This window comes from Wickerhamomyces anomalus, assembly GCF_001661255.1.
Source record: "Wickerhamomyces anomalus NRRL Y-366-8 unplaced genomic scaffold WICANscaffold_6, whole genome shotgun sequence".
NCBI classification, from domain to species: Eukaryota; Fungi; Ascomycota; class Saccharomycetes; order Phaffomycetales; family Wickerhamomycetaceae; genus Hansenula; species Hansenula anomala.
In genome coordinates this window covers 1093283-1111916 of record NW_017567115.1, presented here as the reverse complement: position 1 = coordinate 1111916, position 18634 = coordinate 1093283, and the positions used below count along the sequence as shown (strand labels likewise).

The 18634-nt window shown below is 35.2% G+C and overlaps 10 protein-coding genes and 1 non-coding gene across 11 annotated transcripts; 5 read left to right on the top strand and 6 right to left on the bottom strand.

Moving 5' to 3' along the window:
- Positions 1-182: 182 nt before the first annotated feature.
- On the top strand, positions 183-1061 carry KAR1 (Kar1p; the record flags this gene model as incomplete). Its single annotated transcript, XM_019185185.1, has 1 exon — positions 183-1061. The coding sequence occupies one exon, from the start codon at positions 183-185 to the stop codon at positions 1059-1061; it is 879 nt and encodes a 292-aa protein (XP_019037033.1).
- A 663-nt stretch (positions 1062-1724) lies between these two features.
- Positions 1725-2995, bottom strand: DUG3 (glutamine amidotransferase subunit DUG3). Its single transcript, XM_019186578.1, has one exon. It carries the CDS (start codon positions 2986-2988, stop codon positions 2071-2073), a length of 918 nt encoding a protein of 305 aa, XP_019037032.1. The 5' UTR covers positions 2989-2995; the 3' UTR covers positions 1725-2070.
- Positions 2996-3491: 496 nt separating this feature from the next.
- On the top strand, positions 3492-5542 carry WICANDRAFT_81152 (Zn(II)2Cys6 transcription factor domain-containing protein; the record flags this gene model as incomplete). The annotated part of the gene is made up of 3 exons (XM_019185184.1): positions 3492-3588; positions 3655-3737; positions 3794-5542. The coding sequence occupies 3 exons, from the start codon at positions 3492-3494 to the stop codon at positions 5540-5542; spliced, it is 1929 nt and encodes a 642-aa protein (XP_019037031.1).
- Positions 5543-5615: 73 nt separating this feature from the next.
- Positions 5616-6137, bottom strand: ALG13 (N-acetylglucosaminyldiphosphodolichol N-acetylglucosaminyltransferase catalytic subunit ALG13; the record flags this gene model as incomplete). The annotated part of the gene is made up of 1 exon (XM_019180768.1): positions 5616-6137. A coding segment is annotated over one exon (522 nt), but the record flags the coding sequence as incomplete, so codon positions are not given.
- Positions 6138-6512: 375 nt separating this feature from the next.
- On the top strand, positions 6513-7634 carry WICANDRAFT_81150 (uncharacterized protein; the record flags this gene model as incomplete). Its single annotated transcript, XM_019185183.1, has 1 exon — positions 6513-7634. One exon carries the CDS (start codon positions 6513-6515, stop codon positions 7632-7634), a length of 1122 nt encoding a protein of 373 aa, XP_019037029.1.
- A 587-nt stretch (positions 7635-8221) lies between these two features.
- TIF4632 (translation initiation factor eIF4G) lies at positions 8222-10654 on the bottom strand (the record flags this gene model as incomplete). Its single annotated transcript, XM_019182277.1, has 1 exon — positions 8222-10654. One exon carries the CDS (start codon positions 10652-10654, stop codon positions 8222-8224), a length of 2433 nt encoding a protein of 810 aa, XP_019037028.1.
- A 1221-nt stretch (positions 10655-11875) lies between these two features.
- WICANDRAFT_35018 (uncharacterized protein) lies at positions 11876-12272 on the bottom strand (the record flags this gene model as incomplete). The annotated part of the gene is made up of 2 exons (XM_019182263.1): positions 11876-11997; positions 12062-12272. The coding sequence occupies 2 exons, from the start codon at positions 12270-12272 to the stop codon at positions 11876-11878; spliced, it is 333 nt and encodes a 110-aa protein (XP_019037027.1).
- A 279-nt stretch (positions 12273-12551) lies between these two features.
- RPT6 (proteasome regulatory particle base subunit RPT6) lies at positions 12552-13799 on the top strand (the record flags this gene model as incomplete). Its single annotated transcript, XM_019182301.1, has 2 exons — positions 12552-12587; positions 12645-13799. The coding sequence occupies 2 exons, from the start codon at positions 12552-12554 to the stop codon at positions 13797-13799; spliced, it is 1191 nt and encodes a 396-aa protein (XP_019037026.1).
- Positions 13800-14327: 528 nt separating this feature from the next.
- Positions 14328-14411, top strand: WICANDRAFT_t123. Its single transcript has one exon. It is a non-coding gene; the product is annotated as a tRNA-Leu (tRNA).
- Positions 14412-15158: 747 nt separating this feature from the next.
- On the bottom strand, positions 15159-15944 carry WICANDRAFT_14088 (carbohydrate esterase family 4 protein; the record flags this gene model as incomplete). The annotated part of the gene is made up of 1 exon (XM_019180594.1): positions 15159-15944. A coding segment is annotated over one exon (786 nt), but the record flags the coding sequence as incomplete, so codon positions are not given.
- Positions 15945-16782: 838 nt separating this feature from the next.
- RTS3 (Rts3p) lies at positions 16783-17952 on the bottom strand (the record flags this gene model as incomplete). Its single annotated transcript, XM_019185182.1, has 1 exon — positions 16783-17952. One exon carries the CDS (start codon positions 17950-17952, stop codon positions 16783-16785), a length of 1170 nt encoding a protein of 389 aa, XP_019037024.1.
- Between the last annotated feature and the right edge of the window lie 682 nt (positions 17953-18634).

Genomic DNA, 18634 nt, shown 5'->3' with positions numbered 1-18634 from the left:
TATTGTCACGAATTAGTTTGAAAAGCTATTATGGGAGTGTCCTTAACAGTATCATCAAGTTGATGAGGCAACGCGTAAAAAAACAAACATGAAGTTAATGTATCTGCCATTGCAAAACAAAACAAAAACACATCCTAAGCTGTCGAGAATCTGGTCACTGACATAGATATAATCAGAAAGAAATGAATTCTGGATCTGGGGAGAATGGATACAGCGTTAATGGAAAGCTACGGCACACGAATCGAGAAAAGCTATTTGAATTACACAGAAAACTTCACAATGATAAGATGAACGAAAATGTCATTGAAAACGAACCAATCCAACTGGTGGATGAAAAACCTCCAAGAATACGAAGATCTGATGTGAGAAAGTACTTGGGAGATCCATTGCCTTTGCCATATCTGGACTATTCCACAAGAGATGAAACTTCATCCAAGGTCGGTGAATCAAACGATCGTTCGAATCATGTCACAAACAGAATAAAATTTCAAACAAGAAGACCACTTGGTCAAAATCATGTTGAGAATGAAGATGGTGATATATATAAGGAGAAACTGAAGGAATCTTTGAAAAAATTTCAACGGTCAACAGCATCAAGCACGAGCAGGAAATTGGTTGATAGAGTAGTTCAAACTGAAGATTCATCAAATGAACCCATCACTCCACAAGGAAATTCATACAATTACACCAAAGTGAATGATTATAAAAGTCCAACTCTATCTCTTGAGGGCAGCCCTAATGGGTTAAATTACAGAATTATGTTGGAAACCTTCAATGATAAGGACTTTATTATCAACAATTTCAAATCAAGGAATCCTCAAATCAACCAACCTTTTGTTTCAACACCTAATTCGAAATCACCACCACGTACAACATTACTAGAACCATTTCAGCCTCCCATAAATAAGCCTAAACTCAAGAAGGCTGATAATAAAAATGAATATATTCATATTCGTCTACTTTCAATTCTGGGTAGCCCATTGTTTTTATTAGGGCTCATTTTTCTATTGTATTATAATTTACAAAACCATCTACAACGTGAATTCAAGGATTCCTCATGAGTTACTGAATGCTCAACAGACAAAGTTTTCTAAAAAAAAAGGACTATATATATAGATGTATCACATCTTGGGTTTTGGTTTCAATTCTATAAAGAAATTGTATTAATATACAGGTCAAAGGGAGTTTAATCATATCATTCATCATAATCGTTTGTAGGAGGTTTACCAGCTTCACTTCTCATATAGAGATCAACTATATTTCAACAAGTTAGTAAATCAAAAAAAACCAAAAAAGAAAACATGGTTATAACATACTCGCTGTACTGAAGGCAGCAAAACCTGCACAACCAACAAGTGCGGCCTGGGGACCAGCTTTATATGCTAGCCCACCACCAGTTAAACAACCTGCTGCCACCCCGTTATATATATCATTTTTAGCACGTAACTAGGTACAATTAGTTAATATTTATTCATCTGAATGAAAAGTTCAACTTACTGATTCCACACCACACTCAACACCGGCATAAATCATACCAATATAACCAAAATTCTTAGCACTTGACCAAGCTCTTTTACCCATATCAGCGAATTGTAGTTTAACTTGTTGTTTGAAAGGAAGATCAGAAATATGACCAGCTTGATTACCACCAATCGGCACATCATACGCCATCTGAAAGTAAGTTAGTAAAAGTATTAGCGTCTCTAGTGTTATTCCATACTTACACTAGCCATGAATAAACCGAAAACACCACCTAAACCAAAACCTGTAACACCAGACATTATTGATTTACCAGGACAAGATACCATAAACTCAATCATTTGTTTCGCCCCTTCCTCAGCTTGTTCTTCTTGCGTCATTTCAGAGAAGTGTTTCTTGGGACCACCAGGTCCAACATTTTCAAGCCCAAACCCTCTATATGACATTATTTCCCAAAGCCTTCTGTCTTTTCAACAGCTTTGATTATACGTGTGGAAGAGATCGAAAAATAGGCATTCATTTTTTTTTTTTTCACCCGCGAAAAACATAAACTACAGACGTTGAATTTAAAATATATTTCATTTGCACTTCTCACGATACTGTCAAGGGTCTTGAACGGCCTTCTCTTTCTAATGGTGGGATTTCTACATCCACAGTATCTGCCAATGGAACACTACCCATTAAACCTTTACTTTCAGCAAAGTTCGAAGATCTTGAATATAGAGGATCTTCTTGATAATATTCATCTTTAATTGGGTGTAGCAATACCGTTTGATTCTTGATACTTAAAATGGAGTTTGTAGGCACAGCTATCCAATCACCTCTTTCAAATGTTAACGGTTCGGATGCAACCATGATGACATTTTGTCCACGATCTAATCTTTCCATTCTATATTGGCCAGGTTCATACTCAACAAAACTTGATCCTGAACTAAAATGTAATGAGGCTGCTTCCTCGGTTTTTGAAGTGATGTATCTTGAAACGACAACAGAATGACCATCAGTGACAGCAAAGTTTAATAATGAAGGTTCTGAGGTGATATCTTTAGTCCAATTCTTAATGTACTCTATAGTCTGCAATAATGCCTCACGTAAAACATCATGGCCAAAGTTTGTAGATTCATCAGCTGGGTTAAACCCCATTTTATCTAAAGTGTCAAGGAACAGTGCAAAACAACATTCACTATCAGTTGATCCTTGTAAGAAGATAAAATATTCATCCTTCATATGAGCCACTAGTTTTCTTTTAATTTTATCAAAGCCGGAAATACCACCATTATGCATAAACATTAATGAATGATATGTGAAAGGATGACAATTTGTTTCTGATAATACACCATAAGTTGAAGCCCTAACATGAGCAAACACAAGGTTTGATTTTGTTTTTTCAGCTAGTCTTTCTAAATTCATATTGTTCCAAGCAGGTGTAATTGCACGAAATACACATGGTCCATCTTCCAATTCAGGATCTAATGAGTAATAACCAACACCAAAACCATCACCATTCATAGGGCGTCTTTGTATTGTTAGATTTATACCATAGTGACAGTCTAAGATACTTACCTTTTATCTAGCCGTAGCCTACTATCAAATGATTGACTTGATGATTCAGTTAGTTGATGAATCAGATGGTGTTATTTATCACTTGACTTACTTTATGATTGAGTGGGCAGGTCTCGTCAACAAATGGGACAACAGAATTGGATCTTTACCTTCATGAGGTAGTTAGCCTTGTCCATAAATATAAATCACAAAATACACACCTTTGAATATCAGAAATCTACACATCTTTGCCCTCTAGTTTCCGGTATTTAGAATGGTTGTGTCACTAAATTTGAAAATCAGCTCTTATACACTTTTTTTGGTCGCGTGCACGCCACATCACGTGCCCAAATTTCTGTTTTTTTTTTTTTTTTTTGCGCTTTGGTGTCGCGAACTTTGAAGTACGTATCGAAAACAAAAGTTGTTACAATTGATAGCGCTTCAGTACAACACCAAGCACTAGAGCCGCCATGAGCTTCAACAGCAAGAGAGATACGCTTCAGAACCATGTGCTTCACATGGAGCGTCTGCGGAAACCAAGAAGGAAACACAAAAACTCGAAGCTCGGTGAGTAATTGGAATGCGCTGTCCTTCCCAGTGGTTGTTGGTACTAACATGTGTGATTAATCCCAGGCTGCGTCCAGTGTAAGGAACGAAGAATGAAGTGTGATGAGGATCTACCACAATGTAAGAACTGCAGAATTCGTCAGGTAAAGGTATGTTGAGTGGAAAGGGAAAAGCGAATGTGTTTTTGAACTAACTGTTTGTCTAGATTCCGTGCAGTTATCTTTCGTTTACAGATGAAGAAAAGAAGAACTTTTTGCAAGAGAAAGAAATGCAAAAAGCTTTACAGAATCAAAGCTCTCCAATCTCCTCACCTCAGACGTCCTCAAATGAATCGCCAAAGACTGCAACATCTTCAACTCCTGGAGGAACTAATGATAATGTGACAATAAAACTAATACGGCATCATGTTCCAACCATATTGAAATCACAAGAACAAAAATTCTATTGCGAAAGCGAGCGTTCATACCATGGCCGCTTATTCTATACAAAGTTGATTATAAAGTCATTTTCGAAAAATCATGAAGCTTTCACAAACCATTTGAGTGTTATTGCTTATTGGCTTTATTTACAAATTGAAAAAAAATTGGAATTTGATGAAGATTATAACTCTTGCATAAAGCTCGGTGACTTGGAGTTTTTAAGGGATTTCACGTATCAACAAAAGGCTAAAAGCTTGAAAGAATTGAGAAAAATTGTTTTAAAATTGATTGAAGCTCAGCAACAAGGTGATTTCAAAAGAGCTCTTTATCATTATTCAAATTTCACAATTCCCACAATTTGTCTGGGGTCTTTAGATCTGTTAAATCAAGGGTCGTTACAAAGCTATTATATAGAAGGTTCTTTAGCTGTCATCAAAGAATTATATTCAGCTACGAATGATTCGTCACCCATTGCCTCATTTGTGATCCAATCAATCAGTCATACATTATCTGCACTTTTCACACCGACTTATGATTTTGATGTGTTATTTGAAATTTATGAAGTATTGAATGAATTTGGTCCAACCATAAGGAAAGAAAGTGATTCAATTTTATCCATGCATTATTCAAAATTGATATCATTTTTCTATGACTATATTGTCAACAGCTCGTTAAAATCAAAATTCAACAAAAACTATGTAATATCATACCCACCTTCAATGATTTATGAAGTTTACAATCAATTTAATAAAATTTTACCAAGTGAAGTTTTCACAATAAATTCAATGGATAAACCTGTTCAAAGAGTGTTTTATACATTTTATTTCATGATTGGGAGGGTTTTGGATAATGTATTCCCTGAATCTAGGTATTTAACTCAACATAGGTTTATTGGACCCACCACACTTTATCCATTTCAAAGAAGTGATGTTTATGGGAAATATTTACCACCAGATTTAGTTTATTTTGCAAATTATTCAATTAGATTATTATCATTTTTTACTAAAAGAATGGATTTTTTCGCAAGATATATGAAAATTATGAATCCATTTCCTGAAAAACTACCAGAAAATAGATTTCACTCAAGGAAAACTAAAAAAATTCAAGAACTACAAATCACAAATTTTAGAACCACTATTATAAAACCTTGGAATTACCCTCAAGTTGATAAACAAAAATCATTTGATAGTCAATTTAGTACTAGTGATAACGAGAAAAGTCCATCATCAACTAGTTCATTTTCAACAAATTTCAATCCATTATTTTCACTGAATAATTTAACAGATGTTGATACAATGAATTTAGAATTTATTGAATCTAAACCAAATTGTTTGAATTCAAGTTCATATGTTGATTTATTTGATGTGAATGTGGAGAGTGGATTATTAAATCAAGATTTTGATCCTTCAATAAAAGATTGGAGAGAAGATCATGACATGACAGAAGGCCCAATAATTTCAATCACAAAACATTTGGAAGATCGTTCGATCTTGATGAAGGAATTTACACTCAACATTGGTAAGCCAGACAATTGAATGTATATACATATCATTAGTAAATAATCTAGACTTGTTGAATTATTTGATCTATTACATTTGTATTTGGTTGAGGAAGTGCATTTAGCTTGACTTGGTTGATTAATTTCACATTCGAGATTAATTCATCCAACTTTGCAGCGCATCCTAATAAATAATTTCCTTTTATCAACTCATCTGTAATTTCAATTTGATGATTATTCATCAATTTAGTATTTACCACCACTATTAAAGGTTTTTGTAATCTTAAAGAATCTAGAATGGATCCAGTACCAGCGTGGGAAATTATCAAATCAGAGTTTAACATTATTGTTTTTATATCAGTTGTAAAGGCAAATCCTTCAATCTTGAAACCAGATGATAGTTCAGCCACTATCACTCCATTATTAGAATCTAAATCATGAGATATGAATTTGGAATCAAGTGACTTCAACCCTTGTGTGAATAATGTTACACCATCTTGTTGTGAACCATATTGGATAACGATTTTTTGATATCCCAAACCTTGAATAATTGATATAAATTTCTTGTCTAAGGTCAACTCAATAAGCTCCTTAAAAGTAACAGTGGCTCCTGTAGTAACAAAAATGGATTTCATTAGGTTGGATCTTGGAGCGTAATTTTCAATCTTGATGAGATTTTGTTGTCTGTCTTTTTCTCATGTTTCCACTTTAAGGGTTTGAGGCACTGGCGTATACCAGTTTTCATTCTGCAGTGAATTTGATCAATAGAATTCTTGTACTTCAATTAATCAATTGTACTTCCAAGTGGTAATAGCTCATTTTATAACCATGCTTTTGCTCAGTGTAATATCTCCTGAATCACCATATTGATATCTGGCAGCCACTTGTTTTTTGGAATATTTGATGTTAATTTTGCAAAATACTTATAAAAATGTGTCAAAACAAAAAAAACATAGACCATTTGCCGCTCAACTTACAATGAGTTGATTTGGTTAGAAACTTGAGAAATGTTGGTGCAATACGGTACAGGCCCTGGTGAATTAGTGGATATGGACAACCATTCTGTTCACGAGGCTCCTTCCTCAGCTAGAGCGCCATCGTTTGGATCTGCTGATCACTATGATTATGGTGTTAAGCTTGATGAAACTGAGAAGCCCTCATCCTCAATCAAGTATCACATGTTGGGTATAGTTCAGTTGGTGTTGAAGATGTATTCCTTGGGAGTAGTGCTGCTGATTGTCACTTTGTTTGAATTGAAGCGCACCGTGGTGTCTGTTTTAAATCATTTGGCTTTAGTCATTACAAGTCTACTATCTACTTGTCTTTTCATTCTTGTCTTATTCCACCAAATGATTTTATCACTAAGAGAAAATATCCACTATTTATTACATCTTGAAGATAGCTCTACAACTTCATGTACCAAGTTCCCTTCAAGAGTCAAATATAGTGAGTTGCATTCGTTGTTTTGGTCGTCTGATAAATCTCACAAGATAAGAATCAGCGATGACTTTCAGTCCTTTGAAATCATTCCAACCAACAACATCAATCTATCATACGCAAAGAAAAGATTGAATTCAGATTCCACCGTGGTGGCTGATCCATTAGCAGTGGATGTATGTAATGAACCTCAAGGTATCAACTTAAGTTTTATATCATCTCCTGGAATAAGTAAAGTCCAACAATTCAATAACAAGTATAAGGAAAAATTGAAAAAGAGACCCCACTGGTGGAAGGTTGGGACTTCCCCAATAAGCATTCCAGAAGGTCATGCCTCAGAAGACAGAGAACAATCACAAGAATCTCTGGATAACGACGAGGAGATCCATCATGGTTCAGACCCTGGCAGTCCATTGGAAGTTATGAAATCTAGTGACTTTGAAAATCAAAAATTTGTGCTGGCATCTTCTCCTCTGGATTTAAATGAAACAGAGTACCAGTCACATTCTCAGCAGCAACAAAGCCCAATAAAGCTGTCACCTTCAAACTCCTCCAAATTCCATTCAAAGTTCAAGGTTGCAATGGAATCAAATCGCCAAAATGTTATACAGAACTATGCAAAGAGTTTGAAAACATTCAAGAATCATCACATCTCTACAAACTTACATCACAGCTTACAGGATTCCAACTAGTTTTGCTAGCATTAACCAACCTGCGATATAAATAATTATAAAATAATTAATTGATTGCTCCGTGAACCAGTACAACTTCTACATATTTGGCTTTGATTTACATAAGATATAATATAATATTGTGTTTTACCATAAAATTTTGACGTTAGTTATGTTTACCGAATAAAACAACATCAACAGATCAAAACAAAACTAATAGACGTAGTGACGATAACCTGTCAACTAATTAAAAATGGATAAGTAAAAATGCTAACTAAAAAAATGACTTTTTTTCTTTGAATTCCCCCCAACTGTCTTTCACATCTTTCTTTCATTGAGAAAACAACAAAACCAAAATCTATCCCAAATAACTTTTCTTTTCATACACCAACTTGAACAATTTATATCTCACTCAGATTCTGTAAAATAAAGGAAAAGTTGATGAAATGAGACAAGCAGACAAATAAAACCATAAAGAAACCACCTATAAGTGATTCAGACGAAAACAAAAACAAAAATACAATTAAAACAACCAGAGAAAAAATCTTGATTAAACTTCATTATAATGACATGAATGCATATAAATTATTTGACAAAAACCAATATATCTATTCAGCTTTTTGTTCGTCTTTTGAATCCTCTTCCTCTTTCTTTGAATCTTCAATATCCTGTTGTTCTTCCGAATTTTCATGTTCTTGTTCATCTTCATCTTCTTCATCTGATTCAGGTTGATTATCTTCATGTAATAATGTGAATCTATTACCAGCTGGTTCAGATTTTTTAGAGTTTTCTCTAGCACTCAAAGGACTTGCAGGTGAAGGTGATGGATTTTCTGAGGCCAAATTTTGTGATGATTGTCTACTTGAACTTCTTTGAGATTTAGTTCTTGTAAAATTATTTGTTGGGCCCAAATTTGATGAGGAGTTTGAGTTTCTAACAACACCAACATTCTTGATATCACTTGATGAAACTCTGTTACTATTACCCCAAGCACCTCTTGATGAGTTTGATCTTGAATCACCTCTGTGTTGATTTCTTTTTTCCTTTTGTTCTCTTTCATGATCTCTTTGTTTCTTTTCTGCTTCTTCGTGAATCTCTGTAATAGTTTTTGGACCTGCATCGGATTCACCACCAGACCATCTTCTTTTTCTCAAGTCAACAAGATCCATCAATTTGAATTGTAATCTTGATGGAAGTTTAGCCTTTTCAGCCATAGCAGGGATAGATTGGAAAAATGCATCAAATGTTGCTCTAGTTCTTTCATTTGGAGAGAAATCCAATGCTTGACCAACAGTCTTGACTAATTGAATCAAATTTTCAACAGTATCTTCTGATGGATCAGTAACATTTTTACTTTGATCTTTCAAACAAACAAAAATAATTGGTTCAGATAATAAACCTAAAACAAACAAATGACCGATAAATCTGATTAAACCTAAACCTCTTCTCTTTGCAGCAGCAGCAGCATAATATTCATCAGACATCATTTCAGGATCTAAAGCACTACCATCTTCATTTGTTGGTAGTTTATCAGCCCAACCTTTTTGATATTCTATTTGACATCTTGATAATAATAATTTACGGACAATACCACCACCAGTAAGTGGTTCACCATCTTTTCTAATTTCACCTTCTTTTTTAATCTCTGGGTCAATGTCTTTGCACATTTTTGCACAAAATTGAGCATACATTGAAGACCAATGAGGTTCATCACAAGCTTTAGCAAATGTAAATTCTAAAACACTTCCCAAAGTTTCTGCGTTTGTTTCCCATTTGGATTGATTAGCAATATTGATGATATCATTTGAAATATCTTCAAAAAATTCTAAAGTCAACTTGTTCAATAATGATTTAACTTTTCTACTGACATCTTCTGGTGAAAGAATAACAGTAACACCATCTGGAGCATATTTAACTTCTTGAGTTTTAGCTAATCTTGATTTTGGAATCCATCTGTTTGCAGATTTTTCTAAAGGTTTTACAGGTTCAGCAGGAACTTCTGGTTCTCTTTCTCTTTCATTATCTCTGTCTCTATTTCTGTTCGATTTTCTTTCATTTCTACCAGAACCGCCGCCTCTTCTTTTAGAGTTTTGTCTTGAGTTGGATCTTGAGTTCAAATCAAATTGTTTTCTTGATGATCCAGATTTTGAGAATGATGAACCTTGAATACCAGAAATTGAACCTTGACCAAAGCCTGATCTGAAACCACCTGGGCCACCTTTAGATAATGATCTGTCATTACGTTTATCACTGATTTGAATAAATTTGAATCTATCTTTGAACGCTTCATCTAAAGGTAAAGATGTAACTTCAGCAAATTGCATCAAGAATTCAGGATTATAACTATATTTCTTGGTTTTAATTTCCGCTTTGATTGTAGGGGCCGTTTTTCCTTCTGGATATTTAAAATTATAAGGATCTTCTATTATTTTAGCTTTTGCTATTTGTTCGAATAATTTAGAAATTGTAAATTCTGGAGCTGTTGCTTTTTCCTCTTCCTTAGTTTCAGATTGATTGGATTCTTCGTCATCTTTTGAAGCTTCAGCTGGTTCTGTCTCTTCTTTGATGATTTCAGGTTCTTCTGGTTTCACTGATTCAGTATCTTCAGTCTTTGGTTTTTCTCCAACTAAATCTTGAGGTGTCGTCTCCTCAATAGCAGTAGCAGTTTGAACTTCGGATTTAGTTTCAACAGATTTAGCTTCTTCGGTAGCAGGGTTGGAAATTTCTTTATCTTCATTAGCTTTTGGGGAAACTTCTGGTGCTGTTGATGAAGTTTTCTTCTTTGCAGCAACTAATTCTTTGAATTTTCTAACAGTGTCTTCATCTTGTTCACTCTTTTCTGATGTTGAAGAAACTGGTGCAGGTGAAGGAGATTTTGATTTGATTGGATCTGCAGTCTTTGGTTTGGCTTCAACTGGTGCAGGTGCAGGTGATGCTTCTTTCTTCAATTCAACTGGTTTTGCTTCTGCTATAGTTGGAGAAGCAGTGGCTTCTTTCTTTTGTTTTCTAGCGAGCACTTGTTGTCTAAAACTTTCTCTCATGGCATCAAGTTCTTTGTTTCCACTTGTACTAGATGCTGCGCTAGGGGTCCTTTGATGAGTATATGGTGTTGCAGCTTTACGGGTAGACACAGAAGATCTGTTCAAAGATGCATTAGCATGTTTTGGAGTAAAAACGGTTGAGTTCAAGTTCTTTAAATCAACTTTGTCACCACTGGCGGTAGTTATATTCAACTGATGTTGGCCATTATTGTAATCTTGAGCTTGTCTTGGTGAATAGACTGGCTGAACGGCAACATAGCCAGCTTGACCAGCATAGTACGGTTGACCAGAAGGATAGTAGGAGTAAGCTTGTTGATAGCCACCCATGTAATCTGGAGCGTAACCTTGAGTAGCATATGGATTATATGGTTGACCCCCTCTATGGCCTACGTTTCTCTTGTTGGGATGGTAGCCATTATTGGACTGGCCATTTGGATTCATTTGAGACATGATTTTGGATCTCTTTTCCTTGTAATTGGTGTAATTGCCTTCAAGTCGTATTATATTCTAGTTCTTATTCTTTGCCTGCAATTTTCAGTTTAATGATCCAATTCACTTGTGATTTGGAAGCCAAAAATAGACAACAAGATAATCCTTAGCAACTAAGAATAGACTGAAAATAGGAATTAGGGCCAAATCAAAAGACTTCTAGAGTATCTTTTGAACCTTTTGAAGATTTGATGTTCAATTTTTGTTTCTAACCAAGTTTTTTTTTCCTCTTTTTTTTTAAACCTTCAACAAAAAATGAAAAAAATCAGAAAAAACAGCGATTCTTATGTAATCGTAGCACTAGCTATTCGCGAGTTTAACAGGGAGATTTCTCTGTAATTAACCTGGTGTGGTTCTGTGTAGATCGAGCTTGGATTACTACGAGACCACGGCAACAGCTGTTTCTTGTATTTTTTTTGGAAGCTGGTGCTCTATTTAAAGTACGCAAGATCTGATTAATTGGGCTCATTGTGAAGAATTTCTGTCGCGTCGCCAAATTTTGGAAAAAAAATGGTGCTGGATTTTACACAGACCTTTGCGTAAAACTGGGGACTGGGTATAATCTCATGATAATACGTTAATAAGAATACACAGAATTACACAGTTTGACCAATTGACTTGTGAAATATTAAAGATTTCAAATGGAGTTGCCATTCTGTCTCTAGATTGGGATCACGATGTTAGTTTTTGGTCCATTATTTCACGATTTGGCTCGACGTTTTTCTGTCTAAATTAATCAATACTTACTCTGTATTTGATCAACAATGGTCTCCCAACAATTGCATATGACAGCAGACCGAATGTTACCAATATGAAAGTGTATACTATGAGTTGATCCTTTGTTGATTCTCTTTCTGAAGTAAAGTCATAACGTTAGTGCTGAAAAAAAGGGGAATAAGAATAGAATCAAAAACTTACGGAAACAGGTTGTTAACACTTCATCCTCAGTGAAATCTTTGCACTCTTCAAGGTTCAACGACAAGCAATAGTTTTTAGTACAGGTATTGCACCCTTGATCTTGTAACGGTATAATTTTGTACTTGGAATCACATTGACATCTGCAAAATTGTTCATACGCAATTGCTAACCCCAAGAAGCTGAGCCAAAAAACAAGCTTGAAGGATCTCATTGAAACAGGAACCGGTTTAGTCTTCTTCACAGATAGCCTCAAATGTATCCACAACACTTCACTTCTCAAACGGAAGCAATCTGTTTTGATCAAGAAGTCGCTTTCTTCAGTAATAAACTTGAAGAGAGAAAAGATCCGAGGGCTTTCACGTGAAACTGATTACCGGAATGGCCCTCTATGTTGATTTTTGAAATCTTCGATGGCAAAACAATTGACGTTATTACTACTACTGTTTTTGATTCTACAAGTTTGAACTATCCAAGCATAACTCAATTCACAATGGCAGCTGTTGTTCACGAAGGTGGTATCAAACCAGTAAGTTACATGTTTCATTTGAATTCAATCAAATCAGGTCACTAACTCTTTAAACAGTTCTTAGAACAACGTATACAAGATACAGAGATTCAAATCAATGCGAAGACTTTAAATTTACGTCGTCTTGAGGCTCAAAGAAATTCTTTGAACGCAAAAGTTAGGTTACTAAAAGATGAGTTAAAATTGCTTCAAGAACCTGGCTCTTATGTCGGTGAAGTTGTTAAAGCATTAAGTAAAAAGAAAATCTTGGTAAAGATCCATCCAGAAGGTAAATATATTGTTAATTTATCTCCAGAAATCGATATTAAAGATATCAAACCATCTTTAAGAGTTTGTTTAAAATCAGATTCATACACTTTGCATAAAATCTTACCAAATAAAGTTGATCCATTAGTTAGTTTGATGATGGTTGAAAAAGTTCCAGATTCAACTTATGATATGGTTGGTGGTTTAACTAAACAAATCAAAGAAATTAAAGAAGTTATCGAATTACCTGTTAAACATCCAGAATTGTTTGAAAGTTTAGGTATAGCACAACCAAAAGGTGTTATCTTATATGGACCACCAGGTACAGGTAAAACATTGTTAGCAAGAGCCGTTGCTCATCATACCGAATGTAAATTTATAAGAGTTTCAGGTTCTGAACTAGTTCAAAAATATATTGGTGAAGGTTCAAGAATGGTTAGGGAGCTATTCGTTATGGCTAGAGAACATGCTCCTTCAATTATATTTATGGATGAAATTGATTCCATAGGTAGTTCAAGAGTTGAAGGTTCAAGTGGTGGTGATTCAGAAGTTCAAAGAACAATGTTGGAATTATTAAACCAATTGGATGGTTTTGAGAATTCAAAAGACATCAAAATCATTATGGCAACAAACAGATTGGATATTTTGGATCCTGCTTTATTAAGACCAGGAAGAATTGATAGAAAAATTGAATTCCCACCTCCAACAGTTGCTGCTAGAGCAGAAATTCTTAGAATTCATTCAAGAGCTATGAATTTAACTAGAGGTATTAATTTGAGAAAAATTGCTGAAAAAATGAATGGTTGTTCAGGTGCGGATGTTAAAGGTGTTTGTACCGAAGCTGGTATGTATGCGTTAAGAGAAAGAAGAATTCATGTCACTCAAGAAGATTTTGAATTAGCTGTTGCTAAAGTTCTCAATAAAAACGATGAAGCTCAAGTTTCTTTGGCAAAATTATATAAATGAAAACACTCTGTGTACATTATTGTTTATGAAGATGAACTTAATTTCTCGTTTGTCGTTGTTAATGATAGATAAATAAGAAGATGATGAATTATTGTAGCCGGAATTGATTCGAAATCAGTTACTTGCAAATCAAGCTCTATTTTGCTGGACGTACTAGTGTATGTTATAAATATTAATATTGTAAATATTCTAGGTCTAATACGCTGGACATCCAAATAATTGAACAGCTTACCTGAAATATTGAACAATATTTCTGCATGATACTGAGTACAAGCTGCTGAGATGGATGCACATCTAATAAGCAGCGCCTGGCGCTGCTATAATATACTTAACAATACTAGCTCATAATATAATGCACTACCTTTGGACCACTTCTTTGGAGCAAGATATCTTCAAAGTTCTATCTCTGTTCTTGCTCCTTGCAAATAAAAATTCAAATGATGTATAAGCACTTGATCGATATTTTCGGGTGCCCTTACCAAATTTATTTTCGTGTGGACATGAGCAAAATTTGAAATTTTGTAAAAAGGAGGGTTGGCCGAGTGGTCTAAGGCGGTAGACTTAAGATCTACTGGACGTTTGTCCGCGCGAGTTCGAACCTCGCATCCTTCAATATTAATCTTTTGCATTTTTTTGATAGGTGCACGCTGATTTTTTACAATTGACACGAAGGATTCGGCAGTAAGGCAAGACAGTACACTAATCGACGAAGTATCAAGTATATGACAGGTTTTTGAAATTTCCATTGGTATACAATGATTTTATACACCAGTGTCTAATTCTAATTGCTTCATTCATCATTAATTTTGTACTTTCACATCCAATCATAATAAAATTACCAGCTAGCTGCGTCGAAGTTTTCGTGGTCACTAGTACTACTGCACTAGCCTCTATGTTGATGCAGTTCTAGTTGGAGACTAATTAGCTACCGCGTCATGGTTACAGGCTTGCGTACGTATAATAATTACTGCAAACATACATCTAAATATTTACATGTATTCGAACGTTCATTAAAAGTTTAATTTCAAAAGACGATAACGCGCTAGCGTCATACTGCACCACATAAATATTCATAGCACTACTAATCATAAAATTATGGCAGCAGCTGACGTACTAAGCTAGATAGTTCATGAACTAGCTGCCAACACATTGTGCTTGCAAAAACTAATTGATCATTTATAAATATGTTACAGTATGAGAAGACGCCGAAGGGAGATGAAATATCATCCCAATATACAACTGGATCAAAAATTGGAAAAGATTAAAACTAAGTTCAATTATAGAATAGGTTTTTAATCATGTATAAACCGCTGTCAAAACTAGGAAATTATGTCTTCAATACTCATGTGAAGATTCTGGGTAAACTTTTAAATAATCATTACCACCAATACATTGAGCAACAGTTAACTGATCTGATCCAATAACGTTATTGATATCTAGAGCGACATTAACAGTTTTGATTGAGCCGTCATGTTCAAGAATCAATCCATTTGGTTTGTTTGATTTGGCTTTCCATTTCTTAACTTCATTAATGATTTCTGATTCTGTTCTTTGATTTGACATCAATTGCCAATCAAAAGTATCATAGTCCCAAAGAGCAGCTTGTAAACCAAATTGACGTAAAATTGATCTGACCCTATTATCAATTCCTCCATATGGTGGTCTAAACCACTTTGGTAAATGGTTACCAGTTGCATTCATTGCCCAAATCGACCATTCAACCTGTGCAATGATTTGTTCATTTGTTAATCCTGGTAAATATTTATGAGACCAAGTATGAGACCCCAATAAATGACCTTCATCTCTGACTTGTCTGTAAATTTCAGGAAATCTGACAACATTAATTCCTAATGTGAAAAAACTTGTTTTATGCTTCAAATGACTCAATAATTTTGGAGTAGCAGGACTTGGACCATCATCAAAACTCTGAGAAAGTTTTTTGCAACTGTAAACATCATCAGGTTCAACACATTTATAACAATCATAAGAACAGCTATCTCTACTTTGAGGACAAACACCTTGGTCATGAACAGGAAATTTAGAAATCTTCTTGAAATCAATAAAATCCAATGGAATATAAGGTGGCTCCAAACCTGGCCATTCTTTCAAACCAGTAAAATCAGACAACCATTTTGGGAAAGGTTCTTGAGCTTGAATATTTGGATCCCAGCCAACAGGAGACTTAGCTTTTGAAAACCCAGCTGAATCAACATCTTGATCATCACTATTAGACTTGACTTGATCTGGTGTTGTAACTGCTATTAGTTGTTCTTGACGCACTTTAGATTGAAGCCTTTGTGAAATTGGGACTCTTAAAGCAGCACTAAACAAAGAAATGGATGGAACTGTTGATAAGATAGTGATATATGCCACCAAGTTTGTGACGTGACCAATAACAACCATAATAAAGTGTGAATGATGATATTTCGAATGGATAGTGAGATGTGAAGCAATATAAATCAAAGTAGCTAATGTCCTGGGGAAACTTCTAAAGGGTAGAATTTCTATTTTTTAACTTTAATTGTGAAACTTCAAATTTTTAATGGCTTTGTGCCAAATGTTTTGTTTTGACAGGCGCCCAATGGAAATCAAAAATCATGTTGATTGACACAAAAACAATTTCGAAAATTGAAAATCCAAGCAGTACTGGAAAGACACTGATACTCACTAGCTAACAACTTGCAAAGTAAGCTTCTACACGGCATGTATGCAACCAGTGAACCACATCTGTAAGAGCATATCACGCAGCTTCATGTATTCAAGAATGTAAACATTTCAAAATAATTTTTTTTTACTTTTGACCTTGAATTCAAATAATTGTAAACACCTTCATGTAGCTGATATTGTAATCTAATCCACATCGACTATTCATATCAATCTCTTTTCTAAACCCCTTCTTATTCTGAACAAACATAAACCAAACAGATAAATAAATATGACCAACAAGCTTAACAACTAGAACTAAAATAGGAATTGTGCAAGCTCATTCATTCATATTAATAGTAGAAGAATTGGACCTGAAACTATCAAAGTTTTCTGGATTTGAATTGGATTTGTTGTGGTGATTGTGGTTGATGTTATCATTCTGGTTACTATTAATGGCACTTGACAAGTTCATACTCGGTTTTCTTGATGAAGTAACAGGAACAGCCAAATTAGTGTGTGTAGATCTTGGTGTGTTACTTATTGAGCTTGACACAGAAATCAATTCATCATCAGTGTAAAGCGAAGAGTTTCTTCTCCTGGAAGAATCTAAACTTGATCTTGACTGGGATCTGGAATGGGAAGCACTTATTGGGCTTGTCAACTGGTTGATAGTTTGACGTAAAGCTCTATTGTCTTCCTTTAATTGTTGAATCTCCCTCATAAGTTTCAAAACAATGGCATCTTGTTCACGCTCCATCAGATCAAAGACTTCTTCTGTGCTTGGTTTTCTACTAGTAGCAGAATTATCACTATATCTTCTATGTGAGAATGATCCATCCCCTATCGAAGCGGAATTGAAAGTACTGGAAAAACTGTTTCTTGGAGAGCTTGCTGTTGACAGTGGGCCTGGTGGAGGGGGTATTCTATTGACAGCAGCAGCGGATGTAGCAGTAGTTGGAACATTATTGAGAGTTGAAGAACTTCCATTCATATTCAAAGTGTATGGCATACCCAAGTTAGTAGAGAAGTCAGAAGTATCACCAATGCTTGCAATTGACCCGCGTCTTTGGCTTTGAGGGTACAACGAATTTTGAGGTGTTCTGCTTGTACTTAATCTAGTAGAGTTGCTCGACCTCAATGGGGATCTTGCATTATGAGTATTCATATTTGGGATTTTGATATGCTGTCTTCCTCTAGGTATGGAATCAACATGCTGCTGATTGATGGATTTTGATCTATTGGTTCTTGATAAGTTGATAGAATTCGATGAAGATGTAGTTGATGTTGTTGAATTGGTCTTTGAGCGAAGCAAACTTTCTGATGCTGGGGAGTTGGCATTTGATGAAGCATAAGTTGCATTTGCTGTTGATTGATTTGAAGGGATTGTTTTAGCAGAATTACTATTGTCTTTGGAAATTGGACTGTTTTCTTCTAGTTTTTGATCAAGTGGCGGCGAGATTGTAATGTTATCTGTAAAGTCTGAAGGAACATTCATGTGGTCACTCATTTTGGCAAAACGGGAAATGTCTATGACCTTTGATCTGATATTGGTTGATAGCCTTCGAATCCAAAGATATACCACTTCAACTATCTAAACTTGTTAATTTTTGATGGAATCCAGAAAAACCGAACAATAACTATGAATTGTGATCTGATCAGCTGTGTTTGTGTCCAATGGCGTTCAAAGCGAACAGAAGCAGCGGCAGCAATAGAAGCAAGAGTATTATATCGGGGACCAGTGTAGCGTGTGTACTCTGATACTTTTGAAATACTTTGAGAAGGGCTTTGTTTGTAAGTGGTAAAAGGTTCAGTAAATAGAATGAAAAGTGTCAGTCTGATGCTTTTTTCCAAAATGTGATGATGATGGTTTGACGTGGTCGTTATTTTGGCAACTTTGCTCAGGCAGGAAACGGTCGATACACGCACAGGGTGGCTTTTCTCTAGAAGGAACGGAACTGGGGGCTGGGCTGAGTTCGTTCATTAGCTGTTGGCTGTTGGGCCCAGTGTAAAGTTGCTCACAGCCCAGCAAAAGACGTATAGCCCACTACAGACAAGGTATATACTCTACTCAACTCTCCGTTTTAGACGGTTAGCTTTCATTAAAGCATTTGTAGCACAGGGTCTAGAAGAGTTGTGTGCCTGAGCATGATCGACGACACATTTAGATAAGAAAACACGTCAAAAGCGAG

Bases quoted from the DNA above. Each gene is read 5' to 3' on its own strand.
- DUG3 (XM_019186578.1), bottom strand. From the start codon at position 2,988: ATGAATGGTGATGGTTTTGGTGTTGGTTATTACTCATTAGATCCTGAA.